The sequence below is a fragment of the Oryctolagus cuniculus genome, chromosome 7 (genome assembly GCF_964237555.1).
Source record: "Oryctolagus cuniculus chromosome 7, mOryCun1.1, whole genome shotgun sequence".
In the NCBI taxonomy this organism is placed as follows: Eukaryota; Metazoa; Chordata; class Mammalia; order Lagomorpha; family Leporidae; genus Oryctolagus; species Oryctolagus cuniculus.
In genome coordinates, this window is record NC_091438.1 from 27,832,510 (window position 1) to 27,859,926 (window position 27,417).

Here is a 27,417-nt window from a genome sequence, read left to right on the forward strand (position 1 = left end):
TTAATTTTCAGTAATTTCAGATTCTAAGGAAAAAAATACTGTTTCTTATTTCAGTTGATAACAATAAGATTTTCTTAAAAACAAGAGAGAAACACATACGTTTTGACTGATATTTAATAGTTTGAAAATATATAGGAATATTAACAATTAGGAAGCAGCAAATGCCATTTTACTTTAAAATAAAAGGTAAGTACTGAGAATCATGGATCATTTAGTTGAATCTTTGTGGTGGAAAAGCTACAAAGCCTGCTTTAGGGGCCAGCACAGTGATATAGTAGTTAAAGCTTCTGCCTGTGGAGCTGGCATCCCATATGTGCGCCGATTCAAGTCCCGGCTGCTCCACTTTCCATCCACCTCCCCGCTAGTGGCCTGGGAAAGCAGAAGAGGTTGGACCAGTTGCCTGGGCTCCTGTATCCACACGGGAGACCCAGATGAAGCTGCTGGTTCCTGGCTTCGGTCTAGCTCAGTTCCGGCTGTTGTGGCCACTTGGGGAGCCAACCAGCAGATGGAAGACTTCTCTCTCTGTCTCTTTCCCTCTCTGTCTATAACTCTGCCTCTTGAATAAATAAATAAATCTTTAAAAAAATCTGTTTTATCAGAAGTAACCTGACCTAGTGGCTTTCATGGAGACCCAGTGGCTTAATAAAATGTTTCAAGCATTCACCAAATATGCAATGTTATAAATTCATCTGTTTCTGAAGATATAATTGCACATGATAAAAGAGGCTGCCATTACTTTTAGACTTCCATGAGATATACTGAAAAATGCTATAGAAATTCATTTGGTCCTAGATTATTCATAGAAAATGAAGTTGGTAAAATATTTAATAAACTAAAAGAGAAAAAGTTTACAATGAGAACCATATCTTTAAACTCATTGTATGTAGTATCCACATATCACCAGGTTTACAGGTGTTAAAAAAATCATGAGGATATCTAATGATAATATCTTACTTCTCAAATACTTAAATTTATTTTCCAATACCTATTGCTACTTCTAAATTTTGGTATATAAAATATACATGATTTAGATTTCTCATGGAAGTATGAATTATATAAAGTATCTTTATGAAAAATATGATTTAAGAGGTTAATTTAAATGTGTTAATTTGGAAATGTGGCATAACTTTTTAGAAATTTGTTCTGAAATTTAAAAATTCATTTATGTACATATTTATTTTGAGAGGTAGAGAGAGTATCAGTAAAATGGTGCAGTCTTGTCTATGGTGCGGTCTACACCCTGGACATCGTCCTAGGCTCTAGCTCCCACCGCCATTGCTGGAAGCCAGGTGACTACATGGCTCAACCACAGGTGCCAGCTCTACTCCCACCCTGATGAGATTCACTGCTCCTACTTCCCTGCCCGCCCCTCCCTCCCCCAGCAAAGGCTTAGCAGGGCCTTTTCCTGAACACGTGGTGCGCTCTCTCTCTCTCTCTCTCTGTTTTATGCTTTCCTTCTCCTCCCTGTTTTCCCTCTTCGCCCCTTCCCTCGGTCTGTCAGGTTTCTCCACCAATAAACCTTTTCCCTTACTCCGGTGTTTGGTGTGTTTTGTGGTGGCCTTACAAAAGAGAGAGAGAGAGAGAGAGAGAGAGAGAGAGAGAGAGAGGGAGAGAGGGAGAGAGGGAGGGAGGGAGGGAGGGAGGGAGGGAGAGAGTCATCCCATCTCTAGGTTCCTTCCCCAAACGCCCACAAGGAGCCAAGTCAGGCGGAAGTCTGGAGTCTGGAACTCAGTCCAGTTCTCCCATATGAGTGGCAGGGACCCAACTACTTGAGTCATGACTGCTGCCTCCCAGAGTCTGCATTAGCAAGGGAGTTTGAGTCAGCAGCTGGAGCTGGGACTCAAACCTAGTACTCTGGAGTACGGTGCAGGCATTTCAAGCAGCTATGCCAAATGCCTGTCACTGTTCTGAAATTTTAATCTTAATAACAGAACAAATTTGATTGCTGAGGTGGTTAATAGTAGTATTTGGTTTTAGAAACTGGCAACTGATTCACACTGAGGGGTGGCTATCAATCTTCAAAGCAAGAAACATGATTCTAAAAATATTATGATCTCTATTAACAAAAATTTAGATCACATATATTTTACATATTTTACTTCATGAATACAGAATATGCAAGGAACAGCTGCTTGCCATTACTGAACTAAGAAATTCTGGTTGGTTGAAATTAATGATATTCTCCATCTGGTTTGAAACATAAGGCACCATTTCATAACTACTGTGAAGTTCAGTCAGGAAGAAATCTATTTGATTTTCAAAGTAAAGCATAAATCTTCCTTGATTCAAGTACAGGATCTCCATCAAATATAAAGTAATATATAGTATCCATGGGAAATGTGCACAATACAGTTATGAAAACACATGAATGAATATGCGAATGGAATTACTAATGTGTTTACAGTGATAGGATGTAATAGTTTATGCAAACATCTAATCACTGATTACACACAAATCATTGTGATAAAATATTTAGAAAACATCTATTGAGAACATTTAACACATTGTAGGAATACAAATAGAAAAAGCAAAAAGTAAGTAACTAATTCAGATACAATTAATATTTTTTGAAAAATTTCCTGCCTGCTAGAGAGATCTTAGGTAGAAATTCCTTCCTTCTTCTCTTTAACTAAGTGGCTTTAATACATTTAATAAATACTGGTAACAGTGAAAAACATAAAGAGCCAGAATATGAAAAATTTACTAATTTCTGTGCCAAACTCATCCCTGGAAAAAGGCAGTGTGACAGAATCAACAAGGTTATATAGTACATAAAAGACTCATATGAATTTTATCTTACATATATTAGCAGAATTTAGATGGCAAACAAGATTGCTATAAAATGTCTACATCTTCTGAACAGTCAGAAAATAGAATTTAGTAATTTGAAACTAAAGCAAAATCATGACAAAATTAAACTGTTATGATTAAATACATTGGAAAATAAAACATAATAGTTTATACATTTTAATAACTGCAGAATAGAAAAAAATGGAAAGAATTTCTCAACACAAGTCAGGATCCTGAAGACGTCAGTTTAAATTAAACATCTGAGAAAGTAATGAACTTCTAGCAGTAATTAATTTTCCTGGCCACGGGCTTTTTTATGGAGATGCATCAAAGGTTAACTTGGAAAACAGTAGTAAGTTAATAGGTTAGCTTGTTGAATATATATGTTACATCTGAAATCATTAGCAACAGGCCACTTTTATACTAAGGAATCATTTACAAAGCAGGAGTGTGTGCAAGCTGAGACCAAAACCCTATTTATAGCACATGGACACATTGTTTATTATTGCTTTGGTCATCACCTTACCTGAGCTGTAGAAAAGGTCAGGTCGTTCGAGAATATCTCCTTCATGGATGTATGGCTCAATTCGATCGTCACCATACAAATACTGCTCACTCTCATCCATCTGACGACTCTCCACCATCTCCAGCCACTGAGAGTTATGCCAGCGAAACTTTTCACTCTGAATTTTCTTAGCCCATTCTTCATCATATTCCTATGGAAAACAAATAGTCAACAGTTAAAACTGTTACTGTCCAGACTTTCTGCCCTGGAACTCAGCAGCACTTGAAGAAAATTTTGAGGGCTTTAATTTGGGTTAAAGGGAGTGTTAAAAAAATTGCTCATAACTAATAAAAAGCAATTAAAAATATTTTTTAAAAATTCGTTTGACAGGTAGAGTTATAGACAGTGAGAGAGAGAGAGAGAGAGAGAGAGAGAGAAAGGTCTTCCTTCCGTTGGTTCACTCCCCAAATGGCTGTTACGACCAGTGCTGCGCCGATCCAAAGCCAGAAGCCAGGTGCCTCCTCCTGGTCTCCCATGTGGGTGCAGGGGCCCAAGCACTTGGGCCATCCTCCACTGCCTTCCCGGGCCACAGCAGAGAGCAGGACTGGAAGAGGAGCAACCGAGACTAGAACCCGGCGCCCATATGCGATGCCAGCACTGCAGGCGGAGGATTAACCAAGTGAACCACGGCACTAGCCCTTAAATACATATATTAAGGATGTATCTGGATTATAGATCAACAATGGCAATGCAAACATCAGAGAAATTTAAATTTCACAAAGTCTTACTTAAATATTAATTAAGTATTTCCAGAATTTCAGTAAGCGATCAGACTTCAGATTGCAAAGATTCCTGTGGCTATAATTATTTATGGCACTAATGACAACATGTGGTTCACATTCAGATGACCTCTTTTGCTATGTCTTTAGTATAGATAAACAGTAGGGGGCAGAATCACCAATAAAGTATTTCCTTTGACTGCTGAAATGGTTTACCACAGAAAATAGCATAATTTAATTTAATTTGGTTTTTCAATTACACAATAATGATGTTTTCTTATTTAGTGATACAGCATGAGCATCTCTAACCTGAAAATCCAAAATCCAAAATGTTCCGAAATCTGATATTTTGAGCATGAACATGATACTCAAAAATCTTGGACTTCAGAGCATTTCAAAAACATTTATTTATTTATTTATTTGAAAGGGAGAATTACAGAGAGAGAGGGACAGACAGACAGACAGACACACACACACACACAGAATATCTTTGATCCACTGGTTCATTCCGTAGAGTTGCAACCAGGAGCCAGGAACTCCATCTGGATCGCCTACGTGGGTGGCAGGGGTCCAAACACCTAGATCATTTTTTGCTATTTTTTCAGGCACATTAGCAGGGGGCTGAATTGGAAGTGGAGCAGCCAGGACTCGAACCAGCACTGATACAGGATGCAGGCATTGTAGGTGGCAGCTCCATTCCCTGTGACACGATGATGGCCCTGCCTTGACTTTAGACCATTTTGGATTTTGGATTAGGTTTGCTGATCTGGTAAGGTCTATGAAAATATTCCAAAATGCAAAACAAAACAAAACAAAACAAAAGCCAAAACCCCTAAAATCTGAAGCACTTCTAGTCATAAACTTTTCAGATAAAGGATCTTGAACCTCTATTTCTTTAAATGTCTGTGTTGTGACCACACAATCTTTAGAAACAGGACTGACTTTTTCCTTGACAAACGCATCTGTAACACCTGTCACAGAAAAAGCTCTTGGTAAGTATCATTGAAAAAAAAATAGATTACTTAAATCTATGGTAGTACCTATGACCTTACCTATCCCATATGCTGTGGCTACTTCTGACTAATATGAACACTTAACAGTTAGCAATAGATACAAAGGTGGGAAAAAAGTGTCACATATTTGACATCCTAATTCTAGGGTTCTTGGTTTTAAATTCCTCTGTCATATTGTGAAATGTGTGGTTGTAACTGCTTTATTTATTTTTATTTATTTATTTATTTTTTGATAGGCAGAGTGGACAGTGAGAGAGAGAGAGAGAGAGAGAAAGGTCTTCCTTTGCCGTTGGTTCACCCTCCAATGGCCGCTGCGGCTGGCGCGCTGCAGCCGGCGCACCGCGCTGATCCGATGGCAGGAGCCAGGTACTTATCCTGATCTCCCATGCGGTGCAGGGCCCAAGCACTTGGGCCATCCTCCACTGCACTCCCTGGCCACAGCAGAGAGCTGGCCTGGAAGAGGGGCAACCGGGACAGAATCCAGCACCCTGACCAGGACTAGAACCCGGTGTGCCGGCGCCGCAAGGCGGAGGATTAGCCTATTGAGCCGCAGCGCCGGCCAAGTTGTAACCGCTTTAAAAGGGAGTCAGAGGGATGCCAGGCAACAGCACTGTCAAGATGATCACAGTAACTGAGAGATGGATCCAATATACAATTTAGTCAAATGCTGAATAACTTTTAGTCTAAGCCAAGATTCAAGTAAAAGGTCATTACCATAGAATAAATGTCTGGGGTTATTATAATTTTCTCATTAAAATTTCAAAGTTCAATTTTAAGTTGCATAACTTAAAGAGTTTATCAATAAATCTGTAAATACTGTCAGCTGTTAGACTGCATGTTCTGTATTGGCACAGTTTTCAAAACAGTTAGATGGTCTCTTTTAACTGAGGTTGGTGAAAGTAGAAAATATATATATTTTTTGGCCATGGTCATGCTAATGGAAATTCTTCCAAGAAATTAATTAGATTTTCTTTCTTTTAGTTCTATTCTTCTATTAGTTTTTCTTTTAGTTCTATTCTTCTTTTAGTTCTATTCTTCTATTTAATTCTATTCTTCTATTAGTTGTCTATATATTTATAACTTAATTAGTTAAAACTAAATTAGAGTAAGAGCTGTTATTATTGCATTTTTACTTTAATAAAACATTTTTATTCAACTTACAGAATTTCAATACTTAAACCAAGGAAGATCTTTTTATTTTATTTATTTATATTTATTTATTAGAAAGGCAGAGTTACAGAGAAGCAGAGAGAGAGAGAGAGAGAGAGAGAGAAGGCTTCCATCTGCTGGTTCACTCCCCAAATGGCCGCAACAGCCAGAGCCGAACTGATCCGAAGCCAGGAGTCAGGAGCCAGGAGCCTCTTCCAGGTCTCCCACGCAGGTGCAAGGGCCCAAGCACTTGGGCTATCTTCTACTGCTTTGCCAGGCCACAGCAGAGAGCTGGATCAGAAGTGGAGCAGCTGGGACTCGAACAGGTGCTCATATGGGATGCTGGCAGTGCACACCAGGGCTTTCACCCCCAACACCACAGTGCTAGCCCCTCCCCCCATCTCACTCCCCAGGGAAAATCTTTATCCCCAGCTGCATCTACAATGTTAACTATGTAAAGTGACTATTAAGATATAAACAAAACCAAATGCCAGATCTTGTTTTTATTTTTGTGGTCACTGATTAGATCTGATAGTAATTAAACCAATCATCTAATCACAGCAATCACACATAGATTGCTATGATAAAACTAGAGAGTAAACATAAAGCACTTAGAAAATTTATATTGAGAACACTTAATAAATGTTAGCTGTTACTGTTTATTAATTCAAGTAACAGCTTTCTGAAACAGGTACTATAATTACTGCCATTTTACAAATAAGAAAATGAGGCCCAGAACACTAGAGTAACTTGATCTAGGACATACAGCTGGTTCTGGCTATTACAGCAGTTCATACCTTGGGCCAGCAATGTGGAAGACATAGTTAAATGGAGGATAAATGAAGATTTGTCAGGGTCACTAAAAATGGACTCTTCACTGAATGAGATTATACCAAATGACCTTTAAGGTCAACTTTCAGCTCTAAGATTTTGTGAATGAGTTGAATTGTTGACCAAGCAGTGATAGGGAGGCATTAGCTGCTGGTCTGGTAAGTGTAACACTGTATTCTCAGTCATGTTTTCTCTGACCTGGCCACATTCAGGAGTGTAGTAGGAAAGAGGGAGTTGAAAATAATAAGCACCTACATGCTGTTACAAGCAGTTTTGTGGGTGACAGATTTTGGTGGTTCACTCTGGGTTTGAAAAATGAAATAAAATATTGTGATGCCTAATTATGTAATAGCACTGTGATCAGTTTCAAAGCAATTTAGCCTAAATGCTTGATTTAACTGAACCTTTTTAAAATTCATGTCTTCAAAAGTACAGTTTTTGGTTCTGTATGTGACTCTTGGTAGATGCTCAGTTAAAAAGATCTGTAAGAAGATATTATTGTCACATTTGAAATAGCCACATATTTACAAAAGTATCCTTACAGTATAACGAATGAACTTACTTATAACCATTTTTTCACTATTTAATACACAAGCAAAAAGCAAAACTGTATTTTAGGCAAGAATTTAGGCAAGAAAAACTGGCTTTTCTTCTTAAAGAGAAGTTAGTTACAGGTGACTAAGACTCCAAGAATATGCCTTGTAATATTAGAAATCACAATAAGGCCACATTAAATACTAGTACTAATTTGAGTGTTATTATTTCTTTTAAGAATAGCTGCTTGTTTCACTTGGCTCAAAAGGCATAAAACTATCTTTGGGGGGAGGTTGGGGGAGGGGCACTGTGGCACAGTGGGTTAAGCCATGGTTTGGGAGATCTGCATCCCATACCAGAGTGCCTAGGATTGAGTCCTGCCACTGCCTCTGATCCAGTTTCCTGCTCATGCGCACTCTGGGAGACACAGGTTAGTGGCTCAAGTACCTCAGTCCCTGTCAGTTATGTGGAGAACTAAATGATGTTCTAGGCTCCTGGCTTCAGCCTGGCCCAGTCCTGGCTGTTGTGGGCATTTCGGCAGTGAACCAGCAGATGGAAGGTCTCTCTTTACATCTGTCACTCTGCCTTTCAAATAAATACAAATAAACTTTAAAAGTAACTTATAATTTTAGTAGAAAATTTATAAATCTGAATTATCTGAAGAAGTATTCATGGAAGGTAACAGAAGCACATAGATATCTAGTATGAGAATAAGAATTAAAATTCATTCAAATGCCAAAGCCATATGAAATATGAAGTTTGCTATTTCAGTAACAGTAAAAATTACTTCCTAATAATACTTGTGAAATGTTACATAGTAGGTAACATTAAAAAAGGCTTAAAGTTAATAACCATAAAGTATATTTAAGCCTAGTAAGTAATGCTCAACAGAAAACATTCCTGCTTACTCAAAGTTACCATTTTACACTCTCTTGTGAGATTTTATTACATTAATTTAGCAGCAACAAAAATTCATCAATAAATACAGATATACATAACAAAGATGTTACATCACAAACATGTTTCTAACTTCAGCCTTATCACCCTATGTGCTCATAGCAATAACCATTTTTTCTTAATTTTTAAAAAATATATTTGAAAGGCATAGTGATAGTGAGTGAGAGGAGGAAGCGAGAGAGAGAGAGAGAGAGAGAGAGAAAGAAAGTGAGCGAGCAAGTGAGAGATGGAACACAGTGAGAGACAGAAAGATTTTCCATCTGCTGATTCAATCTGCAAATTGTAGGACTAGGCCAGGCAAAACCAGGATCCAGGAACTCCATCTAGGTCTCCCACATGAGTGGCAGAGACCCATGTACTTGGGCTGTCATCTGCTGCTTTCCCAGGAGCATTAGGGAAGTGGATCGGAAGCAGAGCAGTGGAAACTCAAACCAGTACTCTGATACAGGATGCTGGCATTCCAAGCAGTGGCATAACCTGCTATGCCATAATGCCAGCCTCAGCGATATTCTTACTAATGAACTTAGACATAGAAGCCTAAGGTTGTTTTCCTTTAGGAAAGAAAAACACTATCTATTTAATAAAAGTCCAAACACACACCAAAAATATTCATGAGCATCCATGGCTAACTTTTGATAACCTCTTGGTAAAACTGATTTTCTAACCCAGTAAGTAAAAGTACAGAATCAAATATAATAAGGCTATCTTACACCTTCTGTTAAAATGTTCACCTTCTGTCTATTATCAGTTTATGACTGAATTATCCTATAGAACCAGCCCACCTCTTAGCATTATAAGCCCCCCAAACATAGTAGCAAACTATATAGATTATATTTTAAGAATAATTTTCTTGTGATTTTTCTATTATAAAATAACTTTAATTTCTATGCCTTAAATGATTACATTAACATATGCATTATTGTTTACAGGGTCACAATGGAAACACTATGGTTGCTTTCTCGGCTCCTTGAAAAATAAGTAAAGGATCTTTTCCCTCAGTAAACATGAGACAGAATGATATAACAGTGATTACTTAATTCTATTATAATGAATCCAGAAGTTTTCATTAAAAGTGGCCCTGAGAGATAATGGTACATATGGCTCTTTGTTATAGATTGAAAATGGCAAAAACTTTAACATAACACTATCAAGGCCTTAAAAGTTATTTTTTTTAAAGATTTATTTGTTAGAAAGCAGAAATACAGAAGGAAGAAGAAGGAGGAGGAGAAGGAAGAAGAAAGGAGGAGAAGGAGGGGGAGGAGGAGGAGGGGGAGGGGAGAAGAAGAAGAAGGAGAAGAAAAAGAAAGGGAGAGAGAGAGAGAGAAAGACACACACACACACACACACACACACACACACACACAGAATCTTCCATTTGCTGGTTCACTCCCCAAATGGCTGTAATGGCTGGGGCTGGAGCTGGGTCAGGCTAAAGCCAAGAGCTAGAAGCTTCTTCCAGGTCTGCCACGTGGGTGCTGGGGCCCAAGAACTTGGGCCATCGTCTGCTACTTTCCCAGGCACATTAGCAGGGAGCTGGATCAGAAGTGGAACAGCTGGGACTTGAGCTGGTGTCCATATGGGATGCCGGTAATGCAGACAGCGGCTTAACCTGCTGTGTCACAACACCAACCCCTAATGACTTTCTTAATTCCAATATTAATGACAAGTGTAAAATATTTTAGAATATGAATCATTAAAATTTAGAGATTGAATATGAAACATTAAGGTATGAGAGGTTTACAACAAGTTCATGGAAGGGGGCTGCCACCTCTGACACAGGCATCCCAAATGGGCACTGTTTTGTGTCTTGGCTGCTACACTTCCCATCCAGTTCCCTGTTAACGGCCTGGGAAGCTAATGGTTTGGGTACCTATCACATGGGAGACTCAGATGAAGCTCCTGGCTCCTGGTTTCAGCCTGGCTCAGCCCTGCCTGTTGCAACCACTTGGGGAGTGAACCAGCAGATGAAGACCTCTCTCTTTGTCTCTCCCCCTCTCTCTATAATTTTACTTTAAAATAAATAAATAAATAAATCTTTAAATAAAGTTCGTGGAAATGTGTGTTATGAAAAACTATGCATATGGGGTCGATGCTGTGTTGCAGCGGGTTAAAGCCCTGGCCTGCAGCGCCAGCATCCCATATGGGCTTCAGTTTGAGTCCCAGCTGCTCCACTTCCGATCCAGCTATCTGCTATGGCCTGGGAAAGCAGTGGAGGATGGCCCAAGTCCTTGGACCTCTGCACCTGTGTGGGGGACCTGGAAGAAGTTCCTGGCTCCTGGCTTTTGATCAGCACAGCTGTAGCCATTGCGGTCATTTGGGGAGTGAACTAGCAGATAGAAGACCTCTCTCTCTGGCTTCACCTCTCTCTATAACTCTACCTTTCAAATAAATAAAATAAATCTTTAAAAAAATGCACAATTTCAAAAATGTTTTTGCAGAAAAATAAACCTATCTTTTAATTTCATTTTTCCATGAACTTTTTGAAGTACTCTTTTATTCTTAGCTCTTTCTCTGCCATCTCCAAACTGCGTGGAGGCAGGGACTCAGGTTTGTTCAGAATTCAGCTTTTTTCATAACATACACCCATGGCTGAGGACAGCCTTGCTGCTGGAGGTGCAATGAAAGTTAACACTGCTTTACAAGAGGTGCCCTTCATCCATCATGACCATATGGACTTTGTGAAGCTGCCAATGTCTTAGACAAGAGCCAAGTCACCATGGTGTGCTGGCATCCAACTGTGATGAGTCTATCTACACCAACCTGGTGGAGGCCTTTTGTGCTGAACACCTCCTAATCAACCTATAAGGCCTCTGTAAGGTCCCTGTAAAATTGACAGACAGAAAAACCCCTATGTAAGTGTTTGATTGCAGTTGTGTAGTGGTGAAGAACCTTGGCAAAGAATCTGAGGCCCAAGAGTCCTCACATGCAAGCAATGAACACATTTAAAAAACTGCTTATGTAAAAAATAGAAAAAACACAATATTTGTGCAATAAAAATTTGCTCTAGTATGTGGTGGTGTAGCTTTGGGTTTTCAAATGTTTACCAAATAAAATATCTTAGCTGAAATATTCCTGGAGGAATACAATATTTGTTTAAATATTTTAATTTCCTTTTCTTTAGTAGTAGACATTAGTCAGAGTCAAATAGTAGCAGTGTTTTCCTCTATGATGAAGGCCACTGATCTCAAAGTTCTGAAAAGGTTTCCAAGATTTTCTTGAAAATCAAATGCTTTAGCTTATGGCTTGGATAGAGGCTCCAAAACTTTCAGATTTCAGGAAAAGTTCAGAAGTACATTTTGGATACTAATATTGGAAGTAAATCAACTGCCATCTACTATTACTGTTTTATCCATTTTAACAGTAAAAATGTGAGGAGGGAATCCCAAAAATAAAGATGTGTTTTCCAAGAGAAATCAGATTAGGCCTTATATCCCATCTTCTTTATCCCCATAAGCACAAACATTTTTCCTTCTAAAAAATTTTCCCTTCTAAAACATTTTCCCTCTCCCATTTCAATGAAAGCCAGTAGAAACTTGATTATATTGCAACAAGCCATCATTCCAGAATCTCTAGCCTCAGCTACATTCTATTTATATTCTGGGACAACTCAACGAATATGGTTTAAGTCATGGCAAAGTCATAGTTTCTTTGCATCTCAGAGTCTGAATTTGTAGATACTGATAATTCAGTGAGGTATAATATTAAGGATGTAGCTTAGAAGTCAGGAGTTTAGTTTCCAGTTCTCACTTGGTTATTAACTGAAGAATATAACTTTCAAGTGGTATTTTACTGTTTCATCTGTCTCAAATTTCATTGTTAAAATAAAACAATCTAAGACTTAACCTTATGATTCACTTCATTACTTCATAAAATTGTTGATATAACCATCTCAAGTAACTGAAAAACACAGGTAGTAGACAAATTTCTTTTAAAAAATTAAATAGTAACTCCAGGTGAATATCAGTGTCAACATTTTAAATAAATTCAATATATATCTGTTAAAACAAACTCTCTCTAACACCCCTCTCTTCTAATCTCTGTTCTTCTCTTATACCCTGCCCCCATACCAGAAAATAACTATGAGAATTCACAGCTCAATCACAACCAAGATATATCACTGGACCCTAACAAGCTTTTCTGGAAATACTCTAGGGATATAGTTGTTTTTTTCTTCATTTTTGAAAGACTTATTTTTATAAGCAGTTGCACCCTCATGTTCTGGCTTTGAGACTTGAGTTTACACCATCTTTAAAGGAAAATATATTTCTTCTTTTATTTTCTTCTCTTAGCTCCCAACATTAGGATCTTATTGCACTTAGCAGTTCCAATAAATTCTATAAATTCAATAAATTTACAATAGCAAAAAAGCATCATGAAAGACTATGGTTTGATATTACATGGAATGTGCCATCCCTTTTGAAGTTCTACATCATTTTACTACTTAACCAGTGAAACATTATGAAGCCTTAACCAGCCTATTATCAGAGCCTGTTCACTATCAGGAAAACTCTTTGTCACTGGTTTCCGTCACACCTTGTATCTGATTAACACACTATAGGATAACATAGAGCTACATAGATCTGCTTTGTGTTCTGACATAACTGATATAAAACAGATTTTCCTTGCTGCTTTAATGTGGCAGCCCCCTAATTGAGGCTGTAATATGGTTTATTTAATACAATTTTCATACTAAATTAAAGCAGGTCTAGAGTAATTTAGTTGCTCATTAAGATTAAGGTGGTAGTGGCTAAAAAGATGCTTTTTATATCTCAGAAAATATTTCTGTCAGTGACACATATACACAGACACACACATGTTTAAACACAAACATAGTCAAGTAATTGATATTTATGCACATACTATTTCTCAACAGAACTGTCCTGAGTGCTGACCTTTAGTCTTGATTATGGCATTTTCTAACCAGACCTCTAAGTACAATTATCTCCTCAAACAACCTCTTCTTAAAGCAATGGGGAGGCTAACCTGTGCAATATCATTCCACATATCATGCCAAGTCAGACCACAAATTAAAAAGATAAAACTAAAAGAAACTCACTTAAGTAAGAAATCATGAATTTTCTCATTCATACTACACTTGAGATCTCCTAAGTTCAACTGCTAACAATTAAAAAAAAAAAAGCAACACACGTATAGGAAAAAGTGAACATATTTACATTCATGTATATATAAATTCATAAGTGTGTATTTAAGTTCTGAGAATCTGGAAAAATAACCTAAATTCCTGCCTCTTTGTCTCTGCAACATAAAAATAAATAACAAAAGATGGCAACCAAGCTTCTCTCACTGAACTCCATTTGACTGCATGGAATTAAAAAAAATCAAACTTATATTAAGAAATTAAAATTTGCGAAGACTGTAAAAGAATTTTCTGTCAACAATTCACTTGAAAAGCCATGTTCTGTGTCAACACCCAAACAACAGACCAATAAAAAGTGACTACTATCTACTCATTTTACCAACTCCTGCTTTTGAAAGCCCGAATTCTAATCCTAACCCTAATCTTAACCCTATAAAACATTCTCTATTACTTTCTTTTCAAGATATGGTAAGATAGTTTTTACAGTGTTCTCTATGACTGGGGGCATTATTAATAAATCCAGATTTTCTGTTTCATACAACCATTGCTGATAGTGAGGATTATGACATTTGATGACAGACACTACTTTTAATTTATACTTGTTGATCTAATTTTAATTAACTGGTCTTATTGACTATGATTTTATCTGACCTTGGCTGAAGACAACATCTTATTTTCCAAGTTTAAAGTACTAGAGCTAGGCATTAATTCAAAGTTATTAAAACATACACTCTCCTCATGATTATAATTAAAGTTACTAAAAAAGAAGGGCTCCCATTCAAAATCTTGGTGATACAAACCTATGACTGCACCAATTAAACATTGGCCTGTTTCAATTCCCCTCAGATATGGAACAAGATAAGGACGTCCACTTTCACTACTCTTATTCAATACAGTACTGGAAGTTTTAGCAAGCACAATTAGGGAGGAAAAAGAAAGAAACGGCATCAAAATTGGAAAAGAAGTCAAATTATTCATGCTTGCAAATGACATGATGTAAAAAAAAGTAGCTTTTTTGTATGCTAATAATGAACTCACAGAGAAATCAAGAAAGAAATTTCATTCACAACAGCAACAAAAATAAAATATTTAGGAATAAATTTAACCAAAGAAGTGGAAGATCTCTACAATGAAAACTGTCAAACACTGATGAAAGAAATCACCAAGGAAAAAAAAAACAGAAATGTATTCCTTGCTCACGGATTGGTAGAATCAGTATCATTCAATATCATATTTTTTTTTTGGACTGGCAGAGTTAGACAGTGAGAGAGAGTGAGAGAGAGTGAGAGAGAGTGAGTGAGAGAGAGAGAGAGAGAGAGAGAGAGAGAGAGAGAAAGGTCTTCCTTCCGTTGGTTCACCCCCCAAATGGTCGCTATGGCTGGCGCGCTAAGCCAATCTGAAGCCAGGAGCCACGCGCTTCCTCCTGGTCTCCCATGCGGGTGCAGGGGCCCAAGCACTTGGGCCATCCTCCACTGCCTTCCCTGGCCACAGCAGAGAGCTGGACTGGAAGAGGAGCAGCTAGGACAGAATATGGCACCCCAACCGGGACTAGAACCTGGGGTACTGGCGCCACAGGCGGAGGATTAGCCGGACAGAATCAATATCATTAAAATGTCTATACTACCTAGAGAAATCCCTAACAAAATATCCATGAGTTTTTTTTTTTTTTTTCCACAGAATTAGAAAAAGCAATACTGGGGCCTGCAGTGCTGGCATCCCATTTGGGCGCCCATTCGAGACCCTGCTTCTCCACTTCTGATCCAGCTTTCTGGTATGGTTTGGGAAAGCAGTAGAAGATGGCCGAAGTTCTTGGGCCTCTGCACCCATGTGGGAGACCTGGAAGAAACTCCTGGCTTCTGGCTCTGAATCAGCATAGCTCTGGCCATTGCGGCCAATTGGGGAGTGAACCAGTGGATGGAAGACCTCTCTCTCTCCTCTCTCTCTCTCTGTCTCTCCTTCTCTCTCTGTACGTAACTGACTTTCAAATAAATAAATAAATCTTAAAAAAAGCAATACTAAAATTCATATGGAATCACAAAAGACCAAGACCAAAGCAATCCGAACAAGAAAAATCAAGCTGGAGGCATCATTAATACCTGACTTCAAAGCATACTATAAGCTATGATAATTAAAATTAAAACAGCATGGTACTGGCATAAAAACCGACATATAGCTCAATGGAACAGAACAGAGAGTTCATAAATTAATCCACATACATACAGCCGACTGATTTTTGACAAAAGTTTCAGACTATACAGTGGAGTAAGGATAATCTCTTCAACAAAATGATGCTGGCAAAACTGGATGTATATTCACAGAAGAATGAAATTAGATCCATACCTCTCACCATATACAAAAACCAACTCAGAATGGATCAGAGACCTAATTTAAGACCTGAGACTATGAAATTGCTGGAAGAAAAGAGAGGGGAAATACTCTAAGACACTGGTGTAGGGGACAACTTCTTGGACAAGACCCCCAAAGCACAGGAAAAAAAGCAAAACTAAACAAATGGGACTATGTCAAACTCAGAGGCTTTAGCACAGCAAAGGAAACAATCAACAGAGTTAGGAGACATCCAACAGAATAGGAAAAATATTTGAAAATCACTTATCTGAAAAAGGATATTTATAAATATACTGATATATCAACTACTTGAAAAGCTCAAAAACAAACAGCCGATCCAGCTGTGAAATAGGCAAAGGATTTCGATAGACAGCTCTCAAAAGAAAATACAAATGGCTCAAAAATATATGAAAAAATGGTCAATATCACTAGCCATCAGGGAAATGCAAGTCAAAATCACAACAAGGTGTCACTTCACTCCTGTCAGAAAGGCTAGAATACAAAACACAGAGTAACAAATCTTGGTGAGGATATAGACAAGGGGGAACACTTATTCACTGTTGGTGAGAATGTAAATAAGAGCAAAGAGTAAATCTGTGTGGAGATTTCTTAACAAACTAGAAATCGACTTGCCATATGACCTAGCAATCCCACCACTGGGTAAACAGCCAAAAGACTTGAACATAGTGTATCAAGGAGATACTTGCACCACCATGTTTATAGCAGCACTGTTCATATGGGCAAAGTTTGGAATCAGCCAAGGTGTCCGTCATGAGATGAATGGATAATATACACAATGGAATATTATTCAGCTATAAAGTGAATGGAATTCTACCATTTGTAGCAAAATGGATGCAAATGGAGGACATCGTGTTGAATGAAATCAGAAAGACAAGTACTGCATGTTTTCCCTTATATATGCGAGGTAAAATTTAAAAGACAAACAAAAAATAAAAAGAAAAAAGAAAGGTCTGTATCAGTATTGTTACAAGTATGGTTTTTAAAAATTGTTTCGTATTTGTTAAACAAATGTTTAAGAATGTTACAGTACTATAGTTTTACTGATATGCGGTTACTTTAAAATTTACTGTATATGGGTGAAATGTCATTTTTCCAATCAATTATTGGTTATAACCATTGTATAACAGTCCACTAAACGAGGGTCTTTTTGCTATTTACTTGTTAAACTGCTGCTGCTTCTTTTTTTTTAAGGGTTTATTGATTTGAAAGGCAGAGTTACGGAGGGAGAGAGAGGCAGAGATCTTTCATCTGTTGGAACACTCCCCAAATGGCTGCAATGGCCAGGGCTAGTGAAAAGCTTCATGCAGGTCTCTCACGTGGGTGCAGGGTTCCAAGCACTTGGGTTATTCTCTGCGGCCTTCCCAGATCCATTAGTAGAAAGCTAGATTGGAAGTGGAGCAGCCAGTACAGGAACTGACACCTATATGAAATGCTGCTACTGCAGGCAGCAGCTAACCTGCTGCAGCCTAGTGCCGGCCCCTCAAGTACCATTTTCAAACACCTTTTGAGTACTTAGCTCTTATATCCCAATGGCATATACACTCAAGCACGGTTCTTCACTGGTCATAGAGTGAAAACTAACTTGCAGCATTTTGTGGTGGTAAGTGACTTAATATGCTAAAATATTTGGGATAGCTAAGATATATAAGACTAGATCCCAGTTCCATGGCTCTACCAAATGCTAGTGGTGTGAACTTTAACTCTGATCTTACTTTTCCTGGCTTTTAATATAGGGCCAATACTAGGAGGTCAAAGCTGTTAAGCTGCCACTTCTAAAACTGGAATAGAGTAATGGTCTGTTTCTTTAAATAAGATTCATGAGGCAGACTTATTTGATTCTTGGCTTTTTTTTTTTTTTTTTTGAGGGGTCTGTGACTTTCATCCTGTTCTCTCTAGAAATAGATTTTAAGTTTCTAAGCTGAGAATAACTCATTGTTGTATTCAAGAGTTGCTCCAGATAACCTCCGGATTTGAGATGTGCCTGGCTAATGTTTCATATTCTGTAAGTGGCTCAAAATTTAAAATCCATTTGAACCAATAATCTAGACTGAGGCCTTTCAGTGGACAGTTTAGAAAGCACTGAAATGAGCATTAAGATCAGATCCTGGGGCCGGTGCTGTGGCACAGCAGGTTAATACCTTGTCCTGAAGCGCCGGCATCCATATGGGCACCGGTTCTAGTCTCGGCTGCTCCAATTCTGATCCAGCTCTCTGCTATGGCCTGGGAAAGCAGTAGAAGATGGCCCAAGTCCTTGGGCCCCTGCACCCAAGTGGGAGACGCGGAAGAAGCTCCTGGGTCCTGGCTTCGGATTGGCACAGCTCCAGCCATTGTGGCCAATTGGGGAATGAACCATCGGATGGAAGACCTCTTTCTCTCTCTCTCTCCTCTCCTCTCTGTGTAACTCTTTCAAATAAATAAATCTTAAAAAGGTCATTTCCTTTTTACGGTAAAAAAGTTTCACATATTTCATATATATAGATTTAGGAGCAAAGTGATACTTCCTCCCCTCCACTCCCTCCTGCCCATGGTTCCACCCCCCTTACCTTTTTTATTCTTTACTTTTTATAATGGCATACTTTTTATTTTATACTTATAAGTTTAACCCTCCACTAAGTATTCAACAAATAGCAAGAAGAAAAAAAGAAACACTGTTCCTCAACAGTAGCGACAAGGGCTGTAAACAATAATCAAAAATTTTTTTTTTTTGACAGGCAGAGTGGACAGTGAGAGAGAGAGAGAGAAAGGTCTTCCATTTCCATTGGTTCACCCCCCAATGGTTGCTGCAGCCGGCACACCATGCTGATCCGAAGCCAGGAGCCAGGTGCTTCTCCTGGTCTCCCATGAGGGTGCAGGGCCCAAGGACTTTGGGCCATCCTCCACTGCACTCCCGGGCCACAGCAGAGAGCTGGACTAGAAGAGGAGCAACCGGGACAGAATCTGGCGCCCCGACTAGGACTAGAACCCAGTGTGCCGGTGCCGTAGGCAGAGGATTAGCCTACTGAGCCGAGGCACCGGCCAATCAAATCTTAAAATGTCAATTTCACTCATATATGTTACCTTTTTTTTGTACTCTGCTACCACAGATCAGGGAAAACATAATATTTGTCTTTTTTATGTCACTTAGTACAATGGTTTCCAGTTGCATCCATTTTGTTGCAAAAGACAAGATTCATTCTTTTTTATGGCTGAATAATATTCCAGTGTGTGTGTGTGTGTGTGTGTGTGTATAATATTTTTTTTATTCTGTCATCAGTTGATGGACATTTGGATTGATTCCATATTTTAGCTATTGTGAATTGAGCTGCAATAAACACGGGGGTACAGATAACTTTCATATTCTGATTTCATTTTGTTTGGGTAAATTCACAGGAGTGGGATGGCTGGGTCACTCAGCAGATCTATTTTCAGATTTGAGGAATCTCCATACTGATTTCCATACGGGTTATACTAGTGCACATTCCCACCACAGTTGATTAGGGTACCTTTTCTCCCACATCTGGCCAGCATTTATTATTTTCTGATTTCTATATAATAGCCATTCTACCTGGGGTGAAATGATACCTCAGTGTGGTTTTATTTGCATTTTCCTGATGACCAGTAAGCATTTTCTCATGTGTCTTTCGGCCATTAAAATGCCTGTTCAAGTCCTTTGCTCATTTCTTAGCTGTATTGTTTCTTTTGTTATTGTTGAGTTTCTTGAGCTCTTTATAAATTCTGAATCTTAATCTCTTAATAGTTGCATAGTTTGCAAATATTTTCTCCAATTCTGTTGGTTTCCTTTTTAAACTTCTTATTCAGTAAGCATTAAGACTTTTTACTGTATTGTAAATTCAAAATATGCTATCTCAAAAGCTAAAAAAAAAGACAGAAAGAGGGTGGAAGGAAGAGAATATCATTATGTTCTTAGAATTATATCTAGGCCGGTGCCGTGGCTCACTTGGCTAATCCTCCACCTGCAGCACTGGCACCCCGGGTTCTAGTCTCAGTTGGGGCACCGGGTACTAGTCCTGGTTGCTCCTCTTCCAGTCCAGCTCTCTGTTGTAGCCCAGGAAGGCAGTGGAGGATGGTCCAAGTGTTTGGGTCCCTGCAACCGCATGGGAGACCAGGAAGAAGTACCCAGCTCCTGGCTTTGGATGGGCGCAGCGCCAGCCATGGAGGCTATTAGGGGAGTGAACCAATGGAAGGAAGACCTTTCTCTCTGTCTATCTCTCTCTCACTGTCTGTAACTCTCTCTGTCTCTCTCTCTGTCTAATTCTGCCTGGCAAAAAAACAAAAAAAAGAATTATATCTACAAATCACATTGAATCTATTAAAAACTAATTAAAATTAAAAAAAGCAAAAATAGCATTTTTGAAAATATTAAACTGATTTTAATAACATATTTTGCTATTAAATTTTCATCATAAATTTTTATTAACATAGTAATGTTAACAAACATAATTAATCAACATATTAATACATAAAATTTTATTATAGCATCTTAACAATTAATATCTTAATAAATTTTATTGCTTAACATATTAATAAAATTTTATAAATTTATATTTAAATTTATATTTAAAATTTATTTATATTATGAATTTATATTTCTAAATTTTTATTAACATATTAAATCAAACAAACAAAAACAACAGATATCAGTCTTTTACTATGGAATCCATCTCTTTTCCCGTAAACACTTGCAGATATATTGTGCCATTAATACAGAATATCTTACTGATAGGGCCATTTGGTAGTATGGCCTCCTCAGAGGCCAATCCATATGTTTCAGTGAGAGTCTTGGTGTTCTCTAGAGTCTAGATTGTAAACCTATTCTAGGGTCTTTGTGTTAAGTTTTGTACTCCCAATGTCTGTCTCAGTGTTCTAAACAGAGAATATGCTTTTCAAAGACGTTTTAAATGTTTGGCAACCCAGATATGTCAGGGGAGGGATATGTTTATCAATAAGGAATTTTTGAGTTTCTCATACATTTCACACAAAGCTGAGGAAGTACTAAAGAATAAAAACCGAATTGGGTTTTCAGAAGCTCTCTAAATTAGATGCATAGGATCTGTTCTTCCTTTCATGATTCCCAAGGCTTGGAAGAGAAAAGGCAATGGTCAACTTCCTTACTATCCCCTTGGACGATTAAGTAGCTGGGCTTCTCTCTACTTGCCTCTCTGCTCATCTCCATGCCCACATATCATCTCCTGACTCACCAAGCTACAGGTTACCTAGTCACAATGCAACTAGTTGTTAAGGACACAGAGACTGCATCACATAATACATGTTTAGTAATCCTATTTAGTACCCAGAATACTACCACTACACATCTGTTTCAATTCAACTTCAATTGCAGGCTGGGGCCTAACTGCATTAAACGAATCATCACTAGTGTTACACTTGCCTAATTCTGGGATAAGACCTTCATGAAGAAGCCATATTTCCCTAACAGTTATAGGCATGCAGTTTTTCTTGGTATTTATTCTATATTGTTTGTCTTGCGTGGCAAACAAGTTTATTTCCTTAAAGAAAAGTCACTTTGAGTTACAAACATTTCCATTCTCTCTATATATTTTAGATTTTATTATATAGTGATTTTGACAATAAGAGGAAATCGAAATCTAGAGGTAAAAAGAGTCTTAAGAGATCATTTACACTGTCCCTATGCAGGTTTCTTACAAACTGTTTTAAAAGTTTATTTAGTCGTTACTAATGCTAGCTAGACAGACTTCACATTCTCGCTTGATGGTCTTTTTCTAGTTTTTAACCATTTTTGCTGTGTCTGATCAAAGTTTCTTTTGCTTCAAATTAAGTCAATTTCCTCTTGTTTTACTCTTTGAAAAAGGTTCAGGACAAACAATTAGCACCCTCAGTTGTGATCTGTAATAGAGTCTCGGCTCAAAAATCCCAAGCCTGGCAGTTATTTTCCAAGTGGAACTGAGAAACTGTTCTCTATGTACTGATGTATTAAATGGTTCACACTTCCAATGTCTCCCAAGAATGCTCAGCAAGCTAAGAGTATAATTTTGGTTTGACAATTTATAAATTGAGTCCAAATCCAAGTAAATCACCATAGACTCAGAATCTATAGATAATCTAACAGATAAGGCTTTCCAAATTATAAGAGACAGGTTCCTATTTCCTATTTAAAGATCCTAATCAAGGCCTTTCAGTTAATTGTCTTGTTCAGTTAATGGGTATGAAGTAGAAAGTGGCAAATTCAGCCATTTTGCAGGACAACTTCAAATCTAAACTATAAGTAGTAACATATCTGGCCAAAATACATTCTCCAAATATCTTCCAACAGTTAAATTCCAGACACTAAGTGGGAAGTCTTCCAATGTCATTTAAATATTTAAAATAACAAGAAAATTATATAGATACTTAATTTTCCCAAGGAAGATAATGTTGGTCAAGATATATAATCTATGTATAAACTCAACTATGTTTGAATTGTGGTCTAGATTAAACAAAAACACACTGAATGATCATCACATGATAGATGATTTAATTATATTTTCTTTAAACCTTAAAATAACTCTTACCTCAAAAGTGTTATTGTAAACAGAATCTTCAACTAGTTGACTGAGTTGCCTGATAATATTCAGCAGGTAGGCAGAATTAGAATTAGTTGTATTTGGGATGTAATACTCTATTAGATCAAGTTGCCACTTTATCAAGATAAAGGATTGACTCTAAGACCAGAATCCCTACTCAACAAAGAAGAGAAAAATATTTGTGGATATACAACACTTCCCTACTGTCTAGAGAAAATCAATATAGATGCCTACTGTCTAGCTAAAATGGAATCATAGCCTTGATCCTTAAAGAAACATAACAGTGGAAAGGTAAAGAAACATTCTTCCAGCAGCATGTGGGATGTTTCCACTGCCTGGTGTCTTTATATCAGCTGTACAAGATTCTGTTCTAAGAAACTCAGCCATGACCATCATGCAGTTGGGCACTACAGAAGTTGCAAATGACATGAATCATCCACATGTGGACATCTTTAAATATTCTCATTTTGGATTTTCTAAATAAGTTTTTTAGACTAATGCTTCTAGAAGTGTGAAACAATCCATAAATTATTTGGTATCATATCCAATACATACTTTATAAATCCACTGTAGAGAATCAAAGAGAGTTTAGATGAACCAAATCTGTCAACTTACTTGTTCAGATTTTTGTTTCTAATACTAACTCAGGCGATCAGTTAGCTTCTTAGGAGCCCACGTATACATAGCCAGCTGTTATTATTATTATTTTTTTTTGGACATGCAGAGTTAGTGAGAGAGAGAGAGACAGAGAGAAAGGTCTTCCTTTTTCCAATGGTTCACCCCCCAAATGGCCGCTACAGCCGGCACGCTGCGCCGATCCGAAGCCAGGAGCCAGGTGCTTCCTCCTGGTCTCCCATGTGGGTGCAGGGCGCAAGCACTTGGGCCATCCTCCACTGCCTTCCCGGGCCACAGCAGAGAGCTGGGACTACAACCTGGGGTGCCGGTTAGCCAGATGTTAAACTACCAGTTTTGTTATACTAATTCTTCTCCTTAGAAGTCCTCATGTTAACAAAGTACTTTGCGATAAAATCTAACACAATTTTCTTTGTGACTTTACATTTAAACATTTTAAAAAATTAATTAATTTTAGAGGCAGAGAGGAAGGAGGAGTGGGAGAGAGATTCTATCTGCTGGTTCAGTAATGAAATGCCTGCAATGGTCAAGATTGGGTTGAGCTGAGGCTGAGAGTTGATAACTCAATCTAGGTCTTCTATATGGGTGGCAATGACCCAACTACTTGAGTTGTCTCTGCTGCCTCCCAGGGTATACATTATCAGGAAGCTGGAATCTGGAGCTGGAACCCAAGCACAGATATGTGTGACCTCAGACTTTTTAACTGGTGATTTAAATGCTGGACCAAATGCCTGCTGTGACAGTACATAAGGATTTTTAAGTACCTCCAAGGAAGACAGGATCAACAAAGCAAAAGGAAGACTGAAAATTCTCATTGTATTGTAAAGAAATGAAGGGCAGGATTACTTTAGTGAGCCCTTCAACGCAGCAACAGAAGAAGCCAGAATTAGCAAAGGTTGGAAGGAAGATGGGAAAAGTGAAGAAATGAAGTAAAACACATTAAAAAAAATCTGGTTCTAGAAAGGAGAGAGTGTGAACAGTATGCAGAAGAGAAAGAAGACACAGGATAGGGATGGCTCAAGTTTAAAAAGAGACTTAAGGGGCAGGTGTCTGGTGCACAGGTTAAGTTGCTGCCTAGAATGCCTGCATATCACTTCAAAGTGCCTTGTTTGAGTCCCAGATCCTCGGCTTCTGATCCAGCTTCCTGCTAATGTGCACACTGGCAGGCAGCAGATGATGGCTATAGTATATGGATGGAGATCCAGGATCCTGGTTTGAGATTTGTCCAGCTCTGGCTGTGGCGTGTATTGGGGGAGGGAACCAGTGGATGGAAGATCTCTCTTTCTGCCTTTCATATAAAATGAAAAGAAATGGGAGGCCGGCACTGTGGTGTAGTGGGTGAAGCCGCTGCCTGCTAGTGCCAGCATCCCATGTGGGCCCTGATTCAAGTTCCAGCTGTTCCACTTTGGATCTAGCTCTCTGCTGTGGCCTGGGAGGGCAGTAGAGGATGGCTCAAGTCCTTGGGCCTCTGTACCCACATGGAGACCTGGAGGAGGCTCCTGGCTCCTGGCTTCAGATCTGCACAGTTCCGGCTATTGTGGCCATCTAGGGAGTGGGCCAGCAGATGGAGGACCTCTCTCTCTCTGCCTCTCTGTGACTATGCCTTTTTTATTGTATTTTTTAAACTTTTATTTAGTAAATATAAATTTCCAAAGTACAGTTGATGGATTATAATGGCTTTACCCCCCCATAATTTCCCTCCCACTCACACCCCTCCCATCTCCCACTCCTTCTCCCATTCCATTCACATCAAGATTCATTTTCAATTATCTTTATATACAGAAGATCGATTTAGTATATATTAAGTAAAGATTTCATCAGTTTGCACCCACACAGAACATAAAGTGTAAAATACTGTTTCAGTACTAGTTATAGCATTACTTCACACTGGACAACACATTAAAGACAGAGATCCCACACTGACACTCCTATTTATGGTGTCAGTAATTCCCTAGGCTCTAGTCATGAGTTGCCAAGGCTATGGAAGCATTTTGAGTTCACCGACTTCAATCTTATTCAGACAAGGTCATAGTCAAAGTGGAAGATCTCTCCTCCCTTCAGAAAAAGGTACCTCCTTCTTTGATGGCCCCATTCTTTCTACCGGGATCTCACTCACAGAGATCTTTCATTTAGTTTTTTTTTTTTTTTTGCCAGAGTGTCTTGGCTTTCCATGCCTAAAATACTCTCGTGGGCTCTTCAGCCAGATCTGAATGCCTTAAGGGCTGATTTTGAGGCCAGAGTGCTGTTTAGGACATCTTCCATTCTATGAGTCTGCTGTGTATCCTGCTTCCCATGTTGGATCGTTCTCTCCCTTTTTTATTCTATCAGTTAGTTTATTCTATCACTAGTCTTGTTTGACTATCCCTTTCGAATAAAAAAATCCTTAGAAAATACTGAAAAGAATGTTTTTAAAAATATTTTTAAAGGAAGAGACTTGAACTCAGAGTTTAGAAATAACAGAATAAAATTTTTTTAAATTTTATAACCAATATATTCATATTATATATAAACTTTTTCTTTTTGAAAATTTTATTTATTTGAAAAGTAGAGTTACAGAGCGAGAATATATCTTTCATCTGCTAGTTCAATCCCCAAATGGTCACATCAGCCAGGGCTGGGTCAGGCCAAAGCCAGGAGCCAGGGGCATCCTCTGGGTCTCCCACTTGGGGACAGGGGCTAAGTACTCAGGCCATCCTCTGTCACCTTCTTAGGCACACCAGTAGGCAGCTGGATGAGAACTTGAGCAGCCAGGACCGAGATGATGCCAATATGGGATGCCAGCACCACAGGCAGCAGCTCCACCTGCCATGCCACATGCTTGCCTCCTAAGTTTCTTAATATTACAGCTGAGCTGGCAATTTGGAACCATCATTAACTTACATTCTAAACCAAAGACACCAACTCAGTAAATCTAAATATATCATCTCCCATATGCCTGTCCTCAAAAGAATGTAGATAAAAAGTACACTAAAGGTAATTTATAACAGATGGACAACTCCTAACTTCATTGTTTAAAGTAAGATAACAGCAATAGAACTTTAAGAAGTTTCTTAGTTTGTATTTTATTCCTCATATACAACACAGTAATCTATTAGAAAATAGTACATGAACCATGATATTGATCTCTAGGAGTATGAAATAGTCTATATTCCTAAGCTCTGTGACTAGAAGTCTACATGTATAAAATATTTTGGGAAGCAAGTATTTAATACAGGCATTTTCTTTATTTTTTGAGATCAAAGCTAAAATATCAATGTTACCATTTAGTTCCAAACTAGGAATAAGGTACTTAGTCAAATCTAAAAAGCAGATGATAGCAAAATTAATTTCTGAAATAGAAAATGGGAAATTGACAAGAAGTTCCTGATGGTTATTGTCCAGGTTCATAAGAAAAACACTGGAAAAAATGCCAGCTTAATGAATTCCAATGAACCTGTTAATTTATTAAAAATGTTATTCTGACCTATTTAAAAGTCTGTTATTTCAAAAAATAATTATATTATTTATTTGAAAGGCATACAGAGTATGGCAGAAAGATTTGCCAATTTTTGGTTCATTCTCCAAATGCCCACAGCAGCCAGGGGCTGGGCCACATTGGAGCCAGGAGCCACAAACTCAATCCAGGTTTCTCACTGGGTATCAGGGGCACAGCAACTAGAGCTGCCACCTGTGCCTCTCAGGGTGCACGTTAGGACTCCATACACAGGAGTAGAGCTGGGACTCTAACTAGGCACTCTCATATGGGTTGCAGGTGTCCCAAAAGACATGCTAACCACTAGGCCAAGCACCGGATCCAAGTTAGAATTTAAAACTACTGAATAGGCTACAGTGAAGCTACTTTTTAAAAGGTGAACCCAAATCCAGTTCAATGAAGGGAGCAAAGTATACACCATAGGTGAAAACAATACTCAAAATAATCTAGTATCAGGAATATCCCTGGAGTAAGGCCTACATCCAAGCAGAAGAAGATGGTGGGCAGCATAACTTCTGGAGAGATGTCGGCAGGGCTATAAAGTTTCTAATTTCAGACTTAGAGTATCTCCTCTGTCTATATTCCTCTACTCATGTATTTTTCAAAAACCTCTGAAGTCATGATTGACATATGACACATTACTCTTACGCAACAAGTCTATGTAAGTTGCAAAAATTATCAAATATCTAAAAATAGATGACACACATTTATTTTAATGACCAAAATGCAAAGTTGATTGTATGAGTTTTG

The 27,417-nt window shown here is 38.3% G+C and overlaps 1 protein-coding gene across 6 annotated transcripts in view; it reads right to left on the bottom strand.

Annotated features, from left to right (window-relative positions):
- The window catches only part of KIFAP3 (kinesin associated protein 3), a 193,886-nt gene that overhangs the window by 39,492 nt on the left and 126,977 nt on the right, over positions 1 to 27,417 (bottom strand). For all 6 annotated transcript variants that reach the window (XR_011390314.1, XM_008264095.4, XM_002715208.5 and 3 more), the window contains one exon: positions 3,317 to 3,506. Coding sequence is in view for 5 of the 6 variants with exons in the window: in XM_008264095.4 (XP_008262317.1) it covers positions 3,317 to 3,506 (190 nt within the window). In the remaining variant the exon portion in view is untranslated. The remainder of the gene's footprint in view (positions 1 to 3,316; positions 3,507 to 27,417) is intronic.